Source organism: Strongylocentrotus purpuratus, unplaced genomic scaffold (assembly GCF_000002235.5).
Source record: "Strongylocentrotus purpuratus isolate Spur 01 unplaced genomic scaffold, Spur_5.0 spur5_scaffold_1, whole genome shotgun sequence".
In the NCBI taxonomy this organism is placed as follows: Eukaryota; Metazoa; Echinodermata; class Echinoidea; order Camarodonta; family Strongylocentrotidae; genus Strongylocentrotus; species Strongylocentrotus purpuratus.
In genome coordinates, this window is record NW_022145594.1 from 19,206,828 (window position 1) to 19,220,504 (window position 13,677).

General features: G+C 35.1%; 1 protein-coding gene across 1 annotated transcript in view; it reads right to left on the reverse strand.

Moving 5' to 3' along the window:
• LOC586418 (neural cell adhesion molecule 1) overlaps positions 1-13,677 on the reverse strand; it is a 57,432-nt gene that overhangs the window by 8,661 nt on the left and 35,094 nt on the right. The window contains exons 14-19 of the mRNA XM_030978582.1: positions 12,564-12,584; positions 8,520-8,650; positions 7,497-7,707; positions 6,354-6,561; positions 4,917-5,018; positions 3,356-3,496 (exon numbers count right to left, since the gene is read on the reverse strand). Of these exons, the coding sequence (XP_030834442.1) occupies positions 3,356-3,496; positions 4,917-5,018; positions 6,354-6,561; positions 7,497-7,707; positions 8,520-8,650; positions 12,564-12,584 (814 nt within the window). The remainder of the gene's footprint in view (positions 1-3,355; positions 3,497-4,916; positions 5,019-6,353; positions 6,562-7,496; positions 7,708-8,519; positions 8,651-12,563; positions 12,585-13,677) is intronic.

Here is a 13,677-nt window from a genome sequence, read left to right on the forward strand (position 1 = left end):
ACTGTTGCAAGTTGTATAGATATTGTGTTTCCCTTGCACTGTAAGAACATGTACTATTCAGTCTGTGACAGCCAGTCATGTTTTAAGAAACCTTGATTGAATTGAATTGAACGCCATTGAAAAGAGTTTATTTTTGTATATAAACCCAAATATATTAAATATTAAAGCACAAATTTTTCCACCAAAACTTAGAATTTTCTTCTTCTTTTCGGGGGTTAAAAATGAAATGGAGCTAGTTCCACAACAATTAAGAAGAATATTTTTTGGTTTATGGATAAATTCATCCAAAATCAAATCAAAAATAAATAAAATGGAACAATGGCAGAGACATACCCAAACATCTCTCTTGCATGTATTGATACTTATTGGTTTCAATTTCTGTAGGTACATTGTGTACTCTCTCACACACACACTTACGCCTTGGGAAAATTTCCACAAGAATGAAGAAGCGCAACATAGACAGGACATTACAAAAAAGCAGACAAACATATACTTTACAATAACAACGCTCTATCAAGTACATCACTGCCATTTTCATTGAATCTGCACTTGCACAATAAAGCCAATGAACATATGATTCAGTGATGAACTTGATTGTGGCAGGATTGAAAACAAGCCATATGTAAATACACCCATTAGAAGCCACATGAACCAACAGTGTGTTTGGGTAAGTGTGCCGTTCACATAGAGCGAAGTGATAGGTTAAATCATATAATACACACGGCAAGTACCAAAACGTGCAAAAGATGACAAGTTTGCACACAGTTTATCCTGCACCCTCTTCCCTCAACCTGCTGTTGAAGTGTCACACTATTAAGTATTTGGTCTTGATCACATATCATGTTTTAAACCACCTAGAAAAACATTAATGCCCTGGCAAATGAAAAGTATAGCATGCTTAACATACCTGTGCGTTATGAAAAGACTGGGAAATACATTTAAAATATGGCTCTCTGATGTGCAGTTCTTTTCAATGGATCATTTGTTTGTTTTTATTCCTTTTTTGCCATTTATGTAGACAGACAATATTTATTTTTTATATTCGATACATTTAAAAAAAAATATATATTTTTGTTATCACTTCATCTAATTTGCATGAGGCAATATTTTTACTTCTTTGAGGTCACAAATGTGTCATTTGGTTTTCCCAATGAGCCTGATAATTACATTTACATAGTCTAAAAGAATTCTTAAATGGTTCATGACTGAAATATGCACTTCATTATGTAATAAAAAGGAATCTAAAATGGGTAACATGTCAAAACCTGAAATTAGGCGTTAAGCTAGAGCTCATAGATATCCTGCAAAACGTTTTCACCCCATTAAAGAAGAAAGATGGTTTTATTTTCAAAGATTATGCATTTCCAGAACTTTCAAATCTCCAGTCATCTAGAGCTTAATCAATCTTCAAGCAGATACAAAGTAACCAAAATACTTTGTACTGTCATTAAATCCACTGGTGATGCAATGAAAATAGGATTTGCAAACAGCAACTGTCATTAAATTGTCCTCAATTTGAAATGTTATAGTTTTGGCTTTCGTACAGTGGTTAGAATAATTTACATAGCTTTCTGGTTATCACAAAGCATTGCAAGAGTTGTGAGCTTTATACAGAGCTATTACTTTAAGATTAGTTCTTTTTTCTGTTTTGGTTTTGTTAGAAAAGAACATCTGGATTCACGAAGCTTCTAATCTAAACTTTTGAGCAGTTTCAGAAGCATTAACTTAGCTATTTTCATGCTACACCAAATTAAGCCTAGTGCAGAATATATAAAGACCAATATTAATAGTTTCTATATTTTTAAATAAGGTGAGTACAAGTAACAAAGTGCATAATAAATAATAATCTGATATTTTGAACAAGCATGTAATATTTTGACTGAAAGTATAGGAGTAAATGCCCTTCCATCTCTGAAGAGACTATATAAAATACAACTAAACATGATTTGTGACCTTTTTTTTGTTTTTTTTTGTTTTTTGAGAACACTCTCCCTTTTCCCAAATCAAATATCACAGCAGAACATCGACATGAGGGGTTAGATGAGTTTATTGCAGGATAAACCGTCGCAACTTGCCTTTCCACCACGATCAAAGGCCAACCCTTTAAACCGCTGTTTGCAAACAATTGCTACAAATAAGCAAGCAAAGAGAACAAAATTGATGAAAATACCTTCAAGCTTTCAAATATGGGCAAAATTTCCTTCTTTCTTTCTTACACAGCACTAAAAGATCAAAATGAACATAAAATGGACATACAAACAAAATATTCAATATTTATCGCAGAAGTAATAGTAAGAAAAGAACGAGGCATGTCAGCAGGATTCGTGATTTTATGCAATGAAATTCAAGGTATTTCTTATCTGAAATGCTGTAATTTTTGTTCACTTCATTTGAGATGATCTTGTCTTCAAAGTTCAGTCTCTAACAGTTTTATATATTTCATTTAAACATAAGATTGTTTAAGAGAGTGATCATCTTCCTCTTTATTTATTCATTTTTCTAAATTTAAATAAAAAATGACCAATTCACTTTTTTCCTTCATTCAAGTAAAGTGATGAGACTTATTAGCTTTTCTTTTTGATAGTTTTCTGACTATTGCTTGAATATTAACAAGAAATAAAAGAGTCAATTGCAATACAAACTATGAAGAAAAGGTATCTAGTTATAATGTTTATCCAGATATTAAAAACAGACTGAATGGGAATGGTGTTAATAAATAAATTACTCACTGAAAGAGTTTGGTTGATTTTTGTTTCCCTTCTTTTTTCATAGAGGTGTCAACTTTACTGTTAATTATAAATTTAACTTTCTGTGACCTGTTTCATCAAACTTAACAATAATAACAAGTTAGAAAAGCAGTTGAAGTGGTTGCAATCGTTGAATTTGATTGGCTGTGAGCAAATTTGTTTTTAGAAATATGACACTTGTTATCCTTACAATATTTTGTGAAACAGGGCCCTAATTTTTTTTTTAATACCCTAGTATTATAAAAAGAAGTATGAACAGATTTTTTTTTTTTTTGGGGGGGGGGGGGATATGTCGCTCAAGGACTATCACTGACAAATGCAAGAAAGGCAAGAAACTGGATCAAAATGTTTGCTAGGAAAGGAGCTTTAGGAAAGTTTGCATTTTTAAATTGACTTTAATAACAAAGATCAAATACTGCTATAAAGATTTTATTTTTTGTGAGAGGAATATGAATAAAAATTTCTGGTCATAAAATGAAATAATTTCATCATGGGAAGGATAATAAATTTATTACGGGAAATGGAATAGATTTCTGAGTGGAAAATGGAATAAACTCCTAGTCCTGCAAGAGATATTAAGAGTGTTAGTTTGTTTCTAGTCTACTGACCCGTCCTTGTTCATAAGAGGTTCGGCCTCGGCCGCAGGGGTCGTCTCGGGTGCTGCAGCCTCGACCTCGTCCGGCTTGCCATTCTCAATGGGTTGGTAGGTGGGGGGTCCGTCGCCGGGCGGGGACGATGGTTTGGTACCACTGGTAGGGGGTCAAGAGGGGGTGGAAGAGAGGCATGGAGGGAGGGAAGGAAGCGCGTTCTCATTAATTCACAAGAATATGAATGACATATAATGAAATGGGAATGGAAATATAGGTCACAATCAACATTTTAAGAAAGGTATTTGCAAATGATAAGAATTTACTGGTAAAAGCAAGCTTAGGAAAGCTAGAAATATGATAATCTCCTCAATATATTTTTTCTTCTGTTCATTGAAATGAGCCCTAAATTCAGGTACAAAACACATAGAAACTTACTCCATAGTAACGGGCATCAAAGAAATATTAAAAAATGTAAAAGCAAGCTTAGGAAAGCTAGAAATGTGACAACTGCTCAATTTTTGTCTTCTGTTTCATTGAAATCAGCACTAAATTCAGATACAAAACATACATAGAAATTTACTTTGTAATAATGGTTTAAAAGAAATATGTGCATTTTGTGTTACATGTAGCAAGACTATGGAAAGAAAAACGACAAAGAATCTTAAATTTACAGAAAGAATGTCAAATTCAGAAGAGATTGATTTTCAAATGTAAGGAATGTAAAAATGATATCCACATAAAACAAACATATGAAATAATACCACAGATGACTACATTTCATGAACGAAAATACAATACTACTAGTTTTTACAGGTTAACGTTAAACACAGCTTAAACAACAATAAAGGGACATGTATTTGTTCATATATGATATATGTTTCAATGAAGATGATTAAAGATGTACATGTTGGCATTATATCAACAATTCAACACTCATTCTCCCCCTCTTTCTCCATATCTGTCCACCCCATTAAGTGTACAAATCACCAAAGACAAAAGCACTTTTACATCGTCTTTAAAGCTTATCAGTACTAGTTTACAGGAGGGATTAGACTGCCCTGCAAGGTCACTGGACATGACTGTTATCTCATCAACTCAGCTCTCAGTTAACATAAGAAAAAGAGGATGATGGGCAACCAATGGTCACCGATTAGGCGTTGTTTGATATAGAGAGGGCGCAAGTAGCTACAAGTAGTGCAGTGGCCCTTTAAAATGTATCGCATCCATTTCAATTCATACACTGATTCATGGTACAGTAAAACCTGCTGTAAAACCTGTCTTTCTCGACCATAAGTTGAGAAAGACCACCTGTGTATACGGATTGTGCTTCCCTCAAGCAGACTTTCTCATTAAAAACTAAATTAAAGGAACCTGCACATAAAGGCCACCTGCTCATTGTCTCCATTAAGTGGTCTTTATATAGAGGTTTATCTGTACAAAAAACCAAAACTGTCACAAACACATACACAAATGACACAAATCAGAGTTATTTACAGAATAAATTTGACGCATATTTATAAATAATAATAATAATAAATAATAACAATAAATAACTACTATCATGTCCATTCAAACCCACCCGGGCTGTGAGGTATCTGCCGATATCTCGTTCGATGTTAGACAAATCTCATCATCAACAGCTTTGAGGGAGCTTCTCGGTTGCGGGTTCGCTTTACCATTGCTAGCATGAGCAATAGAGGTGCCATGTTAACCAATCGTCAGTGTATGCATTAATAAAATAAACCGGTCGATGAATAACACATTGTACGACGAAGCCTCCATACAGCATGGATGACAGTTTCCTAAATCTTACAATTAATTAATTAATTAAAGGCAGGGTATTCTACTGACACGACTTCAGATTTACGTGTATACTGCCATCTGCTGCTCGCTATGTCCTGATGTGACTACAGCCATGTCCCACAATGCATCACCAACTGATAAGTGCATGTGTGATGATGCTTGGGTACAGGAATTGAAAATTGTTTGTTGTACGCCTTCACAGGAAGATGGCGCAATTGACAATACATTTCAGTGGTAGTAGTGATGTCATTAAAATACCCTGCCTTTTAAAAAATGTTAATTATATTTGCTGTAAACTACCAATGCAAATTTTTAACAAACTGTATATGAGTTGATCTCATGGCAATTCTGTCAAAAAAACATGTAATGGTAATGTCTCAAGGGTCATCCCAAGTTCGATTGAACTTTTATTTCTATCTTGCTCTCCCACCCTTGCTCTTCTTTTCTCCCACCACCTTTCCCCCCTCCCTCTCTTAGGCCCGAATTCACAAAGCAAGGTTTGAGCTCAGACCAAGGTTTGAGCTCAAACCTCCTTTTGTTCTTTACAAACCAGGTTTGTAAAAAAATGTGTAAAACGCGTCATATGACGTACGGAAACCAAGGTTTGTCGACAAACCTCCTTTGTGAATTCGGGCCTTAGTGTCTCACTCTTTCTTTCTCTCTCTCTCTCTTTCTCTCTAAATGGAATTATCTGATACTCACTATCCGAGAATGGTATATATGTCAGGTGACTTCAACAAATGAAAACACATGTGACATGAGTGTAAACAGCTACAATTACATGGAAATGCACATGTATCCACTGCTATATACTGGATTGAAAACAAATGAAATATCAAATGCCATATATACTCCCAGTCCACTACCCTTCTACTCCCCTACCTACCCTCCTTTCCCTGACCTCGCCCCTTCTCTGCTTCTCCCATCTTGATCTCTTCCCCTCCCTCTTCCCCACTCATTCCCCCCTCCTAATCATTCTACACCTACCCTACCCATTCCACTTCCCTTTCTCACTCTTACCCCCTCCTCCTGTCCATCCTCCTTCTCCTCCTGATGAATACTTACCCATACTCCTCTCATCCTTAGACAATGGTTGTGACTTGCCTCTTCCTTTACCACTTCCCCTCCCCCTACCGCTCCCCTTTCCCCCTCCACCCCTATTCCATTACCCCTCCTTCTCCTCCTCCTCCTCCTCCTCCTAATTGAGACTTACCCATACTCTTCCTCTCCCATCTCAATCTCATCCTTGGACGACGGTGCTGCCTTTCCACAGCAGCTCACACAGATGAACATGAGCACACCACAGTCGTTCATGCAGAAGCAACAAACATCGATAAGGATGAGGAGGATGATGAAACAGGCTACGACAATCACCACTATCTCCGTCGTTCCCAGCTCGCCGATTTGCTGCTCGGGTCGATCTGGAGGAAAAGAGCATGGAAGGGCATGATTTGAAAACAGACAAGCAATTGCTTGTTTTTATACAAAGGTGCCACATGTGTAAAAGCAAGAATGTGGTCAGACCTACAACTTCACATCCTATTCAAGGGACTTTGTTTGGTTTCAGGCTTGATGCATTACTGAAGGTCAATAGTGCACTGGTTGTGTAATAGCATACCACTCTACTGAGCTATATCAATGGTATTTCTTGTTTTCTCTCTTCTTTCTCGCCACTTGCATTTAAACTTCTTCACTCAACCATCTTCTTCCCCTTTAACTCCTTCATTTTCTTCTTCGTCAACAAATGCTTTGATATGTGCTTGCAGAGTTTACCAAACAGTTACCCACTTGCATTGGACCAACTTCACCTTTCAAGATTCACAACTTGCTTATCCTTTATCACATAAAAATGATGTATTCATTTCAAGTGATGTAGTTCTCTCTTGTTCTAATGATAGTCTACAACCAACTTATTATCAGGGCCCCTTTGCATAAAACTTACCATTGATGGTAACTCTGCCATCAATGGCAGCTACCATGTTAGCAGGGCTCAACAGCCAATCAAAATCAAGGTTTCCATGGTAGTTACCATTGATTGCAAAGTTACCATCAATGCTAAGTTTTGTGCAATGGGCCCAGATGTATTCTCTGCGAGTGATGTAGCTCTCTCCTTTTCGAATGACAGTCTACAACCAACTTATTATCAGGGTGGATTTCTCATCAGATATTATACAGTCAACTGCAGAATAAAGATGTTTTGTGTTGTGTTGTGCCACATTATGTATACATCCATTTACTTTATTGATATGTGATTATTGTAAATATGTTATGCCGTTGAGTTGTATTTTCAATAAAAACAAAAATACAAACAAACAAAAACAAACTGCAGAATAAAGAGAGTTTGCCTTCTCCTTACATGGTTCTTCGGACGGGAAGACGAATCCACCGCGGGACTTGAAGTTGCGTTGGGCGGGTTCACTCTCTCCCTCTGCATTGATAGCTTTCAGCTCCACCAGGTAATACTTATTCTCATTGAGGGGTTGTAGCGTGGCCTGGGTCTCCGTGTACAGGACCTCAAACTTATTCGCAGGCCTTGAGCCAAGTTCATTGTCATCAGGACCATCAACCTACGGAGGTAGCATTTTTTTTTCACAAAATTTAGATTTCTTGAAGAGTATGCTGATGATAACACTGTCAAACCTGTCTATAGCGATGAAGCTCACAAAGTATTTATCTTCTTTACCTAAACTCCATATTCTCTTTAAAGGCATCGTTTAACAATGTTAAATTTGAGATGCATGTCCCTACGTGTTACCAGTGTCTGTGATATGGTGTAATATTGAAGCCTTCAAAAGAATTGCACTTCAAAATGATCAAGAAGTGGCTCAAAAGAGGACAAATCTTTGAGTGACCGGTTTTATCATATTTGTTTCCTCCAATAGACTGTAATGTTATAAAAACAGTTAGGAAAACGAAAAATGAAATTTCAATTTCCAATCATAAATATGTTGATAATCAGACAAGCGATCGGCTTGTAAAAGTCATGGGATTCCTGACTGACTATACTGGTTTATGATTATGATTGCAGCATAAGCTTAATAATAATAATAATACTAATCTTTTAAAGTCCACTCCAAATATTATTAAACCCAAAATGGAAATTCTTTTTGCCCAATTGATCGTGAGCCCGGCAGCCACTGAGCAGCGCCAGATCGACGTTGCTCTATCCCTTTATTGTTGAACGCCAAACAAGGTAGCAGCAACTCCCGTCTTTTAACAACTTTTGGTATGACGCGGCCAGGATTTGAACCCACGACCTCTCGGTTGTGAGGCGGACGCTCTACTGACTGAGCCAACACACCACCAACACACCAGGATTTTGTTTCAGAATCTGAGGCAATGTTATTGAGTCGCTTTAATAAGTGAGACTGTCCCGTACCTGAGCATATTCTATAAGGTATGCGGTGATGGCGCTGCCGCCGTTGTCCTGTGGGGGCTCCCAGGTCAGGATGTATTTCTCGTCAAACTCTGACTCCGTATCGGATGTGATTCTGGGCTGGTCCGGAACAGCTGCACGATGGATAAATGGAACGGAGCGAGGGATGGAGAGAATGGGAGATGGAGTGATGGGAGGATGGACGGAGAGAATGAAGGAACGATAGTGTGACAATGTTGAGTATGGAGTATGGGAGAGGATATGGGAGAATTTGAAAATGCAAAGTGAGCATGATGAGGGGAATGTTAAAACAGAAGGGAAGGGCAAGGAGAAAGAGAAGGTGTTTACAAGAGTGGATGAGAAGAAGATGGACATGGATGGAAGAGTTGAATCGGAAATGGATAGAAAAGGAAGGTTGAACGGAACCAACAGGAGGAGGACGGAAAGTGTAAGGAATTAAAGGTAAAGGAAATGGAAGGAGGGATGAAGAGAAGAAGGAAGATGAAGAGAAAAAGGAGAGGTGAGAAGATGGAAGGAGGGATGAAGAGAGGAGATGGAGAGAAGATGGAAAGAGAGATGAAGAGGAGAGGTGAAGAGAAAAAGGAGAGGTGAAGAGAACAGATGGAATGAGGGATGAAGAGAGGAGATGGAGAGAAGATGGAAAGAGAGATGAAGAGGAGGAGAGGTGAAGAAAAGGAGGAGAGGTGAAGAAAAGAAGGAAGGTGAAGAGAACAGATGGAACGAGGGATAAAGAGAGGAGATGGAGAGAAGATGGAAAGAGAGATGAAAAGGAGGAGAGGTGAAGAAAAGAAGGAAGGTGAAGAGAACAGATGGAAGGAGGAATGAAGAGAAGTTGAAAAGAGAGATGAAAAGAAAATGGAAGGAGAGATGAAAAAGGGTGAAAAAATACATGGAATAGATGGGTTTGTGTGAGGGAAAAGATGAGAGGGGAAAATACAATAAAATGGAAATTAATAGCAGGTTAGAATCGTGATTGATCTGCGTGAATAAAAATTGTTAAGCAACAAATATTTATGTCAGTTGTTATCCCATGCAAAAGACGGTTAATCGCTGACAGATTCAAAGATTAATTGAGGAAAAAAAGGATTAATATTGAAAATGATATAAACCACTCCAAAAGAACAAGATTAGTCAGTTATTAATAACACTTCATGAACAGAAAACCAGAATTAAAGTAATTAAACGCCTTTCTTAATCTCAGCACATGACTTGAGGAATAGAAGTTCAGTAAAGATTAACAAACATTGTTACATCACTGTCACTGTGCATCAATACACATCTAGAACACGGAACATGACCTTACTTACATTTGCAGTATACAGGTACAGTGTATGAGCATAAAAGTCTTTGTAAAATTATAGGAATCAGCATGTTTCCGGCTCCAAACAGACAATATATCCCAAACATTCAACCATTTCTAGACTTCTACTCAATCTATTATCTGCATTAAGTATATATATATTTATTCATTTATTTATTATTTTTTTATTTTTTTATTTTTTATTTTTTTATTTATTTATTATTATTATTTATTTATTTATTTATTTATTTATTTATTTATTTATTTATTTATTTATTTATTTATTTATTTATTTATTTATTTATTTATTTATTTATTTATTTATTTATATTTTATTTATTTATTTATTTATTTTTATTTTTTTTTTTTTGGGGGGGGCGGCAAGTCATATGCTAAAATCTGGAAAGATAGAGGAAGACCTTTGGGGGGGGGGACTTTTATTATCTTCAAGAGAAATATATTTTGAATTTGATAGCTGAAAACCTTTTCCAAGAATTTGAAGAAGAAAATGTAGGGAAAAGATGAAACCCTAACCGCGCCCCTGCTCTTTTTATTAGAAATGCAAATTAGTCTTTCTGCACACATTATGCTCCATGAAAACAAACTTCTTCTTTTGTAAAATATTTTGCAGCCTAAATTAATAAATAAAGATTGGAGATCCAAAACATTGTGCATAAAAGGCACTGCAACAAAGGATACTGGTTAAAAGAGTTTAAAGGATGTATTATTGTATCAGACTTAAAGAAATAGTATGATACAATAATAGTCAATAGATAATATCATTAGAGGAGCTGCATAGACTGGATGCCGGAATCTCAGAGTTTAACACATTCAGAGATCATCAAGTAACATCAGACCAATTTGAGATGAATGAACCAAAAGAAGTCGCACAATTCAGTAAAAGCAACACCTACAGAGTGTGTGCAGCCCTTCAATTTCATATTTTGTTGTTCTATATCAATGTGTTAATAGTTTCAAAACAAAACAAAACCAAAAAATTATGTTTTAAACACACTACACCAAATTAAACCATGTATGTGAAATAACAAGAAGAATAGAAAATGTGCAACAGTAGCTTATTACATAATTGCAAATTAGATAGAGATATATTAATAGCACCGATAAGTGTCAAATAAAGTAATATTTTAATCTAATTAAAGTTATAATCGAAAAGAAATTAAGGACAGGTCAGCATGTTAAGTTTAACATTAGGAGATAAGACAGTGCTCTCATTATGAGTCCTGCATACAAAAATATATATATTTCAAATGATACTGATCATAGATATATTTTTCAGTTTTCTCACACTTTAAATCATAATGTTAGTACATGCAGGCGCCCCTTACATTAGGAATCATGATTAAATGAAGATTTCAAAAATGAGACATTTTAACACCTTGGTTGCTTTCTTTGCCTCTCTGTAGTCGCTTGTTTGCCATAATTGTAATTTTGCACAAAACAATGCCACCAATTCATGAAAGAATTGCTTTGTGCAACAAAACGGCTTTGCAAAATTACTACATCCCAAGATTATATAGAGATTAGTTGTGTGGCATGTAAAGAGTTCATTGATTGTTCTTGTAATTCAAGGAGAATCTTATATGTTTTCCTTCATTTAATCCTTATTATTTTTGCAAGGGGCACCTGTTATAAAAAATAAAAAAAAGGAAAACTGAATTTACTACAAAACTGTATCATTCCCAAAATAAATGTAAACCATAAGGTAGTAAAAGTAAAAAATAAATAAATGGAAAAAACAGATTGCATTGTAATTGTCTGAAAAGTTGTGTCTTTGGTTTGAAAAGAAGATATAGAATCAAAGAGAGAAAAACTGCCTAAATACCAATGCTTTGGACTGATAGAGCTTGAAAAATGTGTGAGTTTTAGCCATGATTCTGAGGAGTATAAATCAATTGAAATGATATCAACAACTACCAACAACATAAAATAACGCTGTTTTGGGGGATTTAAAAAAATAATAATAATAATAATTGTTTTCTTCCTGATTGATTCACATATTCTTACATGAGAATGACTCCTTTTAAGTTCATGAGAATATATGCAATTTAAAATCTCAGATTTGTTTATCAAACTTGAGCAAAATCTCATGCAAAACAAAGACACTACTTTTAAGAGTTCATTATACTTTTGGCAATTGAGTTTGCTGGGATGACAAAACCTTGAGCGCCCAATATGGAAATACAGAAAGGCAAGTTAAAAGTTGATGCAGTAACAAAGTAACTGCTACATGCAACCACTTTCTTTGTCAGAAATTATTTGCTTTATTTTTGTAAATTGTCATATAATGTTTTGAGGGTACAACTCTGATTTTTAGCTAAGAGATTACACCCCCTCCACCCCCCCCCCCAAAAAAAAAAAAATAAATAAATAAATAAATAAAAAAAATTAAAAAAAATAAAAAAAATAATAATAATTAATAAATTAATTAATTAATACAAAAAAAAATGACATAAAATGTTGATCATCCCCCTCCACCCCCCCCCCCCCCAAAAAAAAATAAAAAATAAATAAAAATAAAAAAAAATAAAAATTAAATTAAAAAAAATAAAAATAAAAAAAAAAAAAAATAATAATAATAATTAATTACTTAATAAAAAAAAAATGACATAAAATGTTGATCCAAAATGGAGTTACAGAATTTTGTCACCCCAGCAACAATACATATTTTAAAACGTAGACATGTTAGTGAGCATAAACCTGCTTACATGTTACAACTGTTTCGGTGGCTAATCATGGATAAAATTGTCAAACATTGCATGATATAATGGCAAAATTTGATAAATTGTTTAAATTAATACATGCATCCAAACAAAAAGGATATAATGAAACATGAAGGAAGAACATGGAAAATATAATGATGGTACGTTACACATACAGCCGCAGCGATTAGATAGGGACGGGTCGATTGTAGAGATGAACATATATAGAGGGAGAGATGGGGGGAGGGAGAGAAAGCAAAGAGAATGCAAACGGATTGTTATGATCTTGTCTCCAACGATGTTCCAAAATTCATGTATGTAAAATAAAGGACAGGTATTTTTTGAATGCTTTAGTAATTCGCCTATTCATTCCAAATTGTCATATAGCAACACTTGTATTTTTCTTTTATATTTCTTAATTTTTGTTCTATCAAACAGCCATGTATTATGAAAGTTTACACAGTACGTGAATGGAACTATAAAAAGATGTGCTGTTACTCCTTTCTTCTTTTTTCTTTTTCTATTATTCATTACTAATTTGTTTGGAAAAAAAGGGATTGTTAAAAGTCTATATATGTTGCCAACCGATTGATTGCATGCTTATATATACATGTATATATATAACAAATTCTTATCTCTCTCTCATTATCACAAAGTGGTAACGAAAGTGTTACAGAAAAAACATTAAGTGTGAGAACACCAAAATTGAAATGCAGACAAGGGGAATAGAAGGAAACTGAGTATGCAGGTTGAAACCACCAATGTCAGTACCCTAATCTGTGATAATTTACCTTGGTATTATATTCTTTAACCCCTCCAACTTCGTATTACAACCAAGTGTGTAATATACCAATGAGAACCCTACAGGTACTTGTAGTTGCGTACATTCAATTATCTCAATGGTTCAAAATACCATTGCCTGTATGCGTGTATGAAATAAATAACCCTAATTTAGTAATACTCTCGATTGTCCTTCCATCGTGCGTTAACAGCAAGTGTGAGATATACTAGCAAAAGCAATTAATCCAGCATTTATGATGCACCAATTATCTAGAATATTTTTCTGGGGTGCAGAGGGATATTGAGAAGAATGATGTACTTCCTAAAAACCCAACTGGTC